The sequence below is a fragment of the Muntiacus reevesi genome, chromosome 12, assembly GCF_963930625.1.
Source record: "Muntiacus reevesi chromosome 12, mMunRee1.1, whole genome shotgun sequence".
Classification (NCBI taxonomy): Eukaryota; Metazoa; Chordata; class Mammalia; order Artiodactyla; family Cervidae; genus Muntiacus; species Muntiacus reevesi.
Genome location: NC_089260.1, coordinates 14567125 through 14576624, shown reverse-complemented (window position 1 = coordinate 14576624; position 9500 = coordinate 14567125). Strand labels below are relative to the sequence as shown.

Here is a 9500-nt window from a genome sequence, read left to right as displayed (position 1 = left end):
TTATGCTTTATAATTTATGTACATGTTACATATATTCATTTTGAAGGCTTTGATACAATAAATAAAAAAGGAAAGCACACATACAAATAAGAATGCCATTACCATGGGGATGACCTTGAATCTGCTTAAATTTTTCTTCAGGTTAGCCTGTTCATGAACCTCAGTATTGTTAATTATTATTAGGTAGGTAGCAAACATTCTACAAGCACCTCATATACCTGTCTTGATGCTAGGATTAGAAATCTTTTATTAAAGTATTTTGAGTAGTAATAATGCCTTTTAATTTTTAAAAGATTATACACCAGGGTAACTTCCCTGAAAATTGTTATAATCTATACTTGCAGTCAACATGTGATAGCAGGCTAGTAAGTTTCTTCAAGCCTCTAGGTCTCTAGAATTTAAAGCATTGAGTGGCAGAAATTTCTTTCAGAATCTATTACATTTAAGTTAGCATCCAAGAGATTTTAAATTTCTGCTTAATGGGAAAAGCTAACCTGACCTTGAAAGTGATGCTTGGCTGCGTAATATACACGATGTATGTTAACCCTGCGCCAGAAGACGGCGAGTTGTTCCTGATAGCCCGCTCTCCGCTGCTTCCTTACTCATGAAACCTGAATGTTAATTTGGCCCGTGAGAGCCCAGGATAGAGACTTAATATTTCCCATGCCCCTTTGAAGCTGGCAGGATCAGGTGATTGCGTGGATAAGCCTGTGTGGTGTGAATAACTTGCTAAGAAGAGCTCTTCAAAGAAGGGGGCAGAAAGGCTGAGTGGGGGTTTCTAACTGGTGCAGCTGTCTGCAGTCGTGACGCGGATGCTGCATGCTGAGAAGGCGGGAGAGCAGCACGGGAGGCTGGACCCTGGGCGCCTGGCCCACCGAGGGTCAGAGCAGCTCTGGACTGCTTTCTCAGATGGACATGAAAGAGAAACAAACTTCTAAAATAATGATGCCAAATTTGAGTCTAATTTCCTTAAAAGGGTTGATAGGAGTGATACACTGCCCCTGGTGAGTTACATCTACTGCTAAGATGATGGAAGCTGTTTCCCACAGACAATGCTGTGTCACAAACAGGGACAGCTCAAGAGATGCTTCACTCTAAACACTTCTGCCTTTTCCAGTGGTTACCTCCAAGTGCACCTGTGGTTTCAGAGCATCAGGAACATTTGAAACATATAGAACCTAGAGTTTAGAAACATTAACATCAAGAAGACTTTTAGACTAGCTTAGGATGCGAAGTCCCCTCCAGTAAGAGAACTGTAACGAGCAATTTAAACAAAACAAAAATGGCTTGTTTTATTTACAATACTCAATGCATTTTACAAATAACATATTTGCATTCCCTAAGTCTGTTGGAAGGTAATTCCAGTTTGTGCAATGAGTTTATAGGAAAGTCTTAAGACATCTATTAGACATCTTAAGCCTAAATTCTAAAATTTGAAAGACATTTCACACTATATTAATAGAGGATTGTTTTTAAGAAAAACTAAACTCTGTAGTTAAATATTGCCCTTCAGTATCTTTAACCCAAGTACAAACTGGATTAGTCTATGAAATAATACCATTAGATTCAGATGACTTATTCCCACTCCCCATCCAATAAAATGCATGCACAAAGGAAACACGGTCAATTACATCAATGACATTTTATTTCGATACTTGTTTTTTGGACTCTCTCAACTGTTGTTTTGCTCAATGTAGGGTACAGAGAGGTAGGATTCCAGTCTGGGGAAGTCCTAACCCATTACTCCCTGCTCCAGGACAGGAAGGGTTTTCACTAAGTATGTGGAGAAAGGTCAGGATGAAGGCAAGTTTTGTTTAGGAGGCTCTGTTTGTTAATCAGAACAAGGATCCCCTTCAGGCCTGATAAAGTTTTAATGGGGTCATTTACCTCCCTACTAGTGGCTGGGGGAGCATCTAATCCAAGCCTCCAAAGGACAGTTCTCCTCTCTTCCCCTCCCTGGATTTTAGTCTTTTGAGTTGATGCTGGAAAACAATTCCTCTGGTTCAGATGCCAGAAACTGCTTTCATGTCATAAGCATTTATGGAACAAGTGAAGAGCGATGAACAATGAATGATATTTTAACACTCATAGCTGCCATCTCTTGAAATATAAAAGCCATGCCCTAGTTCTTGAGCCAGAGAGAAGGGATGGGTATTTCCATCTCGGATCTACCCAAATTTAGAAGGGCACTTCTCTGTCTCTGCACCCATCTCCCCTCAAAAGGTGTTTGTAACACCCAGCATCGGTGGTTCAATGAGAGATACTAAGCTGGAGAAATATAACGTCCGACATTCGACATAGCCAACATAATTCTAAGATAAAGAAATGGTGAGGTAGAGTTGAGAGAGTTCAATTAAATTTTTTGAGCATAGATCTTTTGGCACATTCTAAAATTACACAGACTTCCTATTCAATTATCCTTTGCTGATACCTTTACAAAGTGCTGCAACGCAGGAATTAAATCCTTGGATCTCTTTAGGAAGCAGCTATACAAAGCTAATACAGTCATTTCAAGAAATTCACTCCTGGCACTTTAGCTTATTTACCCCGATACTGAAGCAAATAAAAACAATGCTATCCATTTGCTGAATTTATTTAAACAAATCAATTTAGAAATATCATAGAATTAAACAAAACTTCTGACATGTAAACATACTGCCGTGTTCCTGAAACAGATGTTAACACCTGATAAAAGTTAACAATCGCTTGTTAGGAAAGCTGTCCATTAATAAGGCCAGTTTTCAGCAAAACTAAAACCATTTTGTTTCTTTAGCTTTCCGATGTAACAATGCAATACTATCAAACCACAATCAAATAGAAGAGACAAAATTGGATGGATAGATCAGTACCATTGGTTACAGCTGTTAAACAGTTTCATTCTTGGCGCCACAGAAAAACAATTAAGCCAATCACATCAAATAAGTCATGGCTTTTTTTCTTTATCACAATTCACTAAGTGATGTTAATTATGGTCCTTGTCAAACACGTTTGGTAAAGGCTATTTACAGTGTACATGGCTGAGCATGCACTATTTATAGTTACAAAGATACCTGCCAGTTTATTACAATAGAATTACACAGTGCCTGAAAATGGTGAAACGTCTCACACATCATTTTTAAATCAATACAGTTTCAAGCAGGAAACGTTCCTTATTTGATCACGATTGCAATAATTACATGAAAATTCTTATAAAAACACGAATCCCCTTCAAGAAATTGATGCATATTCTACGCACTACAGGTTAAGGCAGTAAAAAAATGTATTCCTGATAACTGGAGGTCTTGACAATGTCAATTAAAGCTGTCTGACTCTAGTTTTTCATTCTCCATCATGTACTCAAAGTTCTGTCTGTATAACTAGTTTGTGAAAGATTTCACTTGTAAAGTCAAGAAAGTATTAGTAACGAAGAAGAATTGATGCTGGAAAAAAGTAATTGCTAGGGAAAGGAAAAAAATATAAGTTGGATTTTGCCTGAAAGTTTTCAAATCATACACAAGAGCATTATTTGTGAGTCTCAACCTTAAAAGTATAAAACAAATACATAGAGTTTACCTTTCTTAACTTAAAATATACTGTAGTTTGAACAGTTCAAGTAAAGTAAGACTATCAAAAATAACTTCATAAGCCATACAAGTGTCAACAGCATTTTGAATGTTTTAAGAACATTTTAAAAATTGTAAACTAAACCATGACAGTTTAGTTAAATAATAAATGACTTTTTATTTGCACTTGTGATTTCTTTAATACAAATTGCTACCAACAAATATGTAAAGATATGGCAGATTATGCATTTGATCAAAGCACTTTGATTTAAGCATAAAACAGATTCAAATGGTTTAAGTTCCGTGCATAAGATCCCAGAAGCTGCCTACTCATTTGTAGGCGGCCTTCTCTCTAGTCAGAATCCTTTATTCTTTAGCTGCAGATGAGATAGGGCACAATCTGTTGTAAACAGGGCACTGCTGTAAAACCAGGATGAGAATCTTAAGATCGTTCTTGTTAGATTGACCTTCCCCAAGTGTCTTCCAGCACTGTAGTATGTTCTGCTGACCTCTTAATTTCATAAATTAACTTTCCTTTGATTCCATTTTTACGATGGTTGTGTTCACAGTTTTGTTTTAAAAACTGGTTTAAATTTATATAAAACTCTGTACATGTTCACAAATTATTGCATAAACAGCATAATCTTCAAGACAGTGTTTGCAAACACATGTCCAATTCTGGAAGAAAAAAATTCACGTTTCCCGTCTGGCTTTTTTCTTCTTTTTTATTTGTTTGGGAGATTCCCAACTAGTTTCAGACTTGGCTAAAAGGAAAAAAAAGAGAGAAAGGGAGAGAGAAAGAGACGTCAGGAGGATAGTAAATACTGTTCTGTTTCAAAAGTATAAAAGCAGTATCACTAAAACCATGCTTTGAAATCCACTAATAATGCCTCAGATTTTATGTTCACATTTTCAAGTTCTAGTTAAAGGTGTTTAGGTTATTCTCTGGTTGCCTTCCTCTTTTCCTCAATTCCAATGTATTATTTGGTTTAACCATATGGATGTTCATCATTTTGACCTAGAAGAACCATCACTTATAAGACTCAATCTAAGTAATGAGTGAAAGTGGATAAACTGGACACTAAAGGTAGCTGAAGGAAGAAAAGGGGGTCGGGGAAGGGGGCACAGTTTTCAGAACTTGTGCACAGAAAAAGGGAGGGACCCGCAGAGTAGGGGCAGGTACCAAGGGCTCCCCCGTGTATGTCCTCAGCCACCTACTCTGGCCTGAGTGACTTTAGCTGCCTGGTCCTCACCACTGAGCTCTGCAAGGTTCCAAGGAATCTAGGCTTTGCAAAGGAGCAAAGGTCTGCTCCAGTAATCCTCTCATGGGGTTGCACAGAGTCACAGGACTGAGTGACTGGACTGAACTGAGTGATCCTTTAGACTTCTGAGACAGTGGCACCTATGAACAGCACAGAGAACCCCAAAAGAACCAAAACGAGGATGACTTACTCTGTGAAGGAGGCACGCTGTTTTGCTTAGCATTTGACTTGGATTTATCTGTTTCTTGTAGCATCGGTGGCACTTGGGAAGAGCTTTTGTCAGAATCATTTTTTGATAAAATAACAGATGGCTCGGTAGAAACAGCAGGTGGAAGAGTCTTGATAGGCTATTTTGAAATAAAATTATTTTAGGTTTTCATAAAAAAAATCAAATGTGATAGTAATAACAAGAGGCTGCTCAGCTGAAATACAAAGATGGTGAATAAATCATTTACCAGCAGAAGCACTACAACTCATGCCTGCCCTCTAGTGACATATAACCAAATAAATCTTTAACTACAATATCCACAAATACAGGTTGAGATAAACATGATTAAATGTGTAAAATTACAAGATGTCTAATGAATCTCAAAGAGGAGCGAATAATTCAATTTTCATTAACTTTTACATTTGTCTTTTTCATTACAAATAACAGGACTTTTTAATGTACTGGTATTCAATGGTTCTGTCCATTTCCCACAAACTCTCACCTTTTCAAAACCTTTTCTTGTAAAGGCAAAAATAGCAAATTTCTGAACTACCAGAAGTGACATCTCCTTTCCTCCTTCTCATGAGGTAGGGATATCTCAAGCAGCAGCAGCAGCAGCTTCAGTTTTCTCCCCAAGGAAAAAAATGGCCTCAGATAAAGCAGACTATAGCTACTAGTCCTAATCTATTAAAGCAACTAGTAAAACTCAGGTCCAAATCTTTAGAGTTTCATTGAGTCTGGTAGTGAAATTATAAAGCTTAGGGCCAAACTTGAGTCTTGTTTCTCCTCTCCAAACTGGGAGCAGAGCGGTCAACTAACTGATCTGCTGGAATGAGGCTGAACTGTTAATGAATGTTCAGGACAGGTAAAGGACTTGCGGAGTGAGGCTGGAAGAGATGAGGCAGAGATCATCTCACCCTTAAGCTCTACCTGTGATGATGATTTTGAATATAGAAACAAGGGTAAGTCACACTTCTCTTGCCCCTTGTTCTTCCAGGCTCCATGAATGCAAAAAAGCAAAAGGAGAAAGGAAACAAAGAGGAAGATGTGCGTGCTTAGGTAACTACTAGGGCTCCTTCCATTTCAGGTATCTGAAGCTGTATTTACAACGCTTGCTTCAGTTTTATTAATGCTCCTTGTGTTTATTCCAAAGTTTTAGTACTCATTTTTAAATCTCTTCCCACCATCCAACCTCTCACTTCTCTATATTAAAATCACAGAAGGACTCAAATACCCTTTACAAGGTGACTTCTGAAAATGACTTATCAAAATGTCACATGACCCTTTGCAGTCTTAATATTAAAGCTGTTTCATTAAATATGTAAGCGCCATAAAAGCAGGGGATTTTTTTTTTCCTGCTTTGCTCTCTGATATATCTCCAGAACTTTAAATAGTGTGGGAGATTCTCAATACATGTTTTGAATGAGAACCATGCACAATTTCATAGTTATTAATATTTCATATATTTCTAAATGATACAACTTACCAAATTAGAAATCAGACTTTTAAAGCGCTATGGGCTTTGTGTCACTGGTCTAGACCTTTTATAAAATGGTCCCTTCTGAAATATCAAAATTTTCCACAGATGGCACACATTTCAAGATATTGTGACTACATAAAAAAAAATGCTACATTTTAGAGATTGAACCACAGTCATATTATGTGCATGCTTTTGGAAAAGTGCAACTACTCACATTTTCTGTAAGCCATCTGTCTATGTCCCTTGTATACCTAGATACTTAACAAGAAAAAGAAACAGTCTAGTGGCTTTCTCTAGTTTTGCTTCTGACAGTTGTGGGACTTGGGCCAACTTATTCAACTTCTCTAACCTCATTCATACCTTTTCTTTTGGGGTTGCTATGAGGGCAATCTGGTATATTAAAAATGTTTAGCATGATGTTTCAATAAAATATTAGTATTAATACAATTCTCCAGTCATCAAAATTTTATTTCTTGGATAGCAAAACGTTACCTGGCTATTTTTGATTAGTGCATCAGCTGGATCACTAGTGCTCATGGTCTTCAGAGAAAAAGCTTTGTCCTGCTTTGGACGGACTTTAGAGGCGTTCACTGGGAGCTCTTCTCTAACGTCTGTTTCTAATTCCTCTGTGTCCTGCAGAGAAAAGCAGTGCATCAGATGGTATAAAGAATTCTATGAATTAAAACACAGTTGGTGTAGAATGCCAATGTCCAGAAGATATTTCTCAAGAAGATAATTTTATTTCAGAAACTGCCCAAATAGCTTAAAAGAGCATAAAATTAATTATTCAAAGATTATTCAAATAATTATTATTCAAAAATTATTTATTATTATTTAAAAGTCTCCGGTATGTTCACCATTCCTGTTTTCTTCAGGGATTTAAATCTTCTGTAAATTAAAAAACACACTCACAACCTCGAATGGGAATCATTTAATTTACTAAACCAAACAAAAAACTAGTACTTTTTCCTTTTAGAAAAAATTACATGGTGAATTAGTTGATACTTTGAGACTTTAGAAATAATATTTCACTTAATGACTTCTTCAAGGCATGAAATATATATACACAAGTGCATTTTCTAGATAAAATAAGCTTGCCATAAAATAGGCATGTCATAAAATATCAAGGACAAATATTTGATTTCCTCAAACTAGTTTTCTCAACTGTAAAATAAAATTTGTGTAGATTCTAAGGTCCTTTCCAAGTTTAAACATTTCCATTCTTAGGCCTTTATAGACTTTCAAAAATACATTACATGCTTAGATATGTGAAAGAAGTTATGAATAAGAATATGTTAAATATGACATCATTGTAAATGGTAAGAAAGAAAAAAAATCCAAAATGTAATCACTTATGCATAGGCTACCATGTGCTATGTACTTTACAGAACTTCACAGACCTCATTTAATTCTCAAAAGCAACCTATGCAGTTAAGCAACTTGTGCAAAATACAACAACAAAAGAATAGTAAATGGTAGAACTGAGATATGAATACAGATCGACTTGTTCACTGTATATAAGTGAATTAAATACACTTAAATATATTTAAGTGAATTTAAGTGATTATATACTTATACTTATTCACTGTATTGAAAAAAACTGGACTTCCCTGGTGGTACAGTGGATAAGAATCCATCTGCCAATAAAGGGGACACGGGTTCAATACCTGGTCCGGGAAGTTCCCACACACCACGGAGCAACCAAGCCCATGTGCCACAACTACTGAGCCAGAGCACCCAGAGCGTGTGCCCTACAAGAAGCCGCCACGGTGAGAAGCTGCGTTCCACGACGAAGAGCCGCCCCCAACCGCCCCATTAGTCTGTGCAAAGCAACCAAGACCCAGTGCAGTAATAATAATAAGAAAAAGAGCACCACCAAAGGAACTTTCACAGTTTAATTAAGTAGGAAAATTATTATGTAGCCTCTTCTCTAAATATTTTGGCTATCTCCTACCTTTAAAGGAATGAAAACAATTAGCCACAAAGTTACAGGTGAGAAACAAGATTTTCATAAGCTGCAATGTAATAGTGATAATGCTTTCAAAAACAAAGTCATGCATATTTCTAGTCATCTAGTACACCTGAAATTAATCTTTGTTTTCATCTATATTAAAATCTAGAAATACTTTCCCAGGTAGGAAAAGACAAAAGAAAAGGAAAAGTTTCTATTAAAAGTCAAAAATATCAGGAAAGGATACCAAGTGCAACAGCTAGCAAACTCAGAGTTAAGTGCAAGATATCCCTTGTTATGCACATGGTTTTTATAACTCTATTAAAATTCTAATCTGGTGTTCGCTTCGGCAGCACATATACTAAAATTAGAATGATACAGAGAGATTAGCATGACCCCTGTGCAACGATGACATGCAAATTCGTGAAGCATTCCATATTTTTACACATGTACACCCATGGTGGATTCAAGTCAATGTATGGCAACCAATACAATGTTGTAAAGTAAAATAAATAAATAAAAATGGGGGAAAAAAAATTCTGATCTGCTAAATTCCACTGCTCAAAGAATTTCTGAGTATGAAATACCGTAACCTGTTTCATTTCACCATAATATAAACCCAAGTGCACTAATTTAGAGTTTTAGTTAGTTGCTTTTGGTTTACATCTTTGATATGATTTTCTTTAGAGCAATAATCTTTTTATTACAGTATGATACATAAAACCTTTAAAACATTCTATGACTTTTCAAACACTAAGTAAATCTGATGTCTCACATCCTGTCTTTGTATCTCTACATTTTCTTAGCATCTGCAAATGATCCTTTCATAAGTCAGTAGTAGGTGCTTAATGAAGGATGTCTGTTGTTTTGATATTTTACCTGTGCAAGAGCATTATCTTCACCTTGCTTCTTCTTTTTCTTTTTTTTCTTTTTAGATTTTCCGGTTGGAAGAGTTCCCTCTCCCTTTTCTTTATCATCATCTGAAACCTGATGTTAAAGGAAAAGTACTGAAATGAATCAATGAAGTTTTCTTTATTCATAATTTAGGAAATAATTT

The 9500-nt window shown here is 36.3% G+C and overlaps 1 protein-coding gene and 1 non-coding gene across 9 annotated transcripts in view; one reads left to right on the top strand and one right to left on the bottom strand.

Moving 5' to 3' along the window:
* Window positions 1–1859: 1859 nt before the first annotated feature.
* MTDH (metadherin) overlaps window positions 1860–9500 on the bottom strand; it is a 55707-nt gene continuing 48066 nt past the window's right edge. For all 8 annotated transcript variants that reach the window (XM_065903482.1, XM_065903481.1, XM_065903488.1 and 5 more), the window contains 4 exons: window positions 9323–9430; window positions 6985–7125; window positions 4995–5151; window positions 1860–4306 (listed from right to left, as the gene is read on the bottom strand). In XM_065903482.1, coding sequence (XP_065759554.1) covers window positions 4236–4306; window positions 4995–5151; window positions 6985–7125; window positions 9323–9430 — 477 coding nt within the window. In that variant the 3' untranslated portion in view covers window positions 1860–4235. The remainder of the gene's footprint in view (window positions 4307–4994; window positions 5152–6984; window positions 7126–9322; window positions 9431–9500) is intronic.
* LOC136145282 (U6 spliceosomal RNA) lies at window positions 8781–8886 on the top strand. Its single transcript, XR_010658729.1, has one exon. It is a non-coding gene; the product is annotated as a U6 spliceosomal RNA (small nuclear RNA).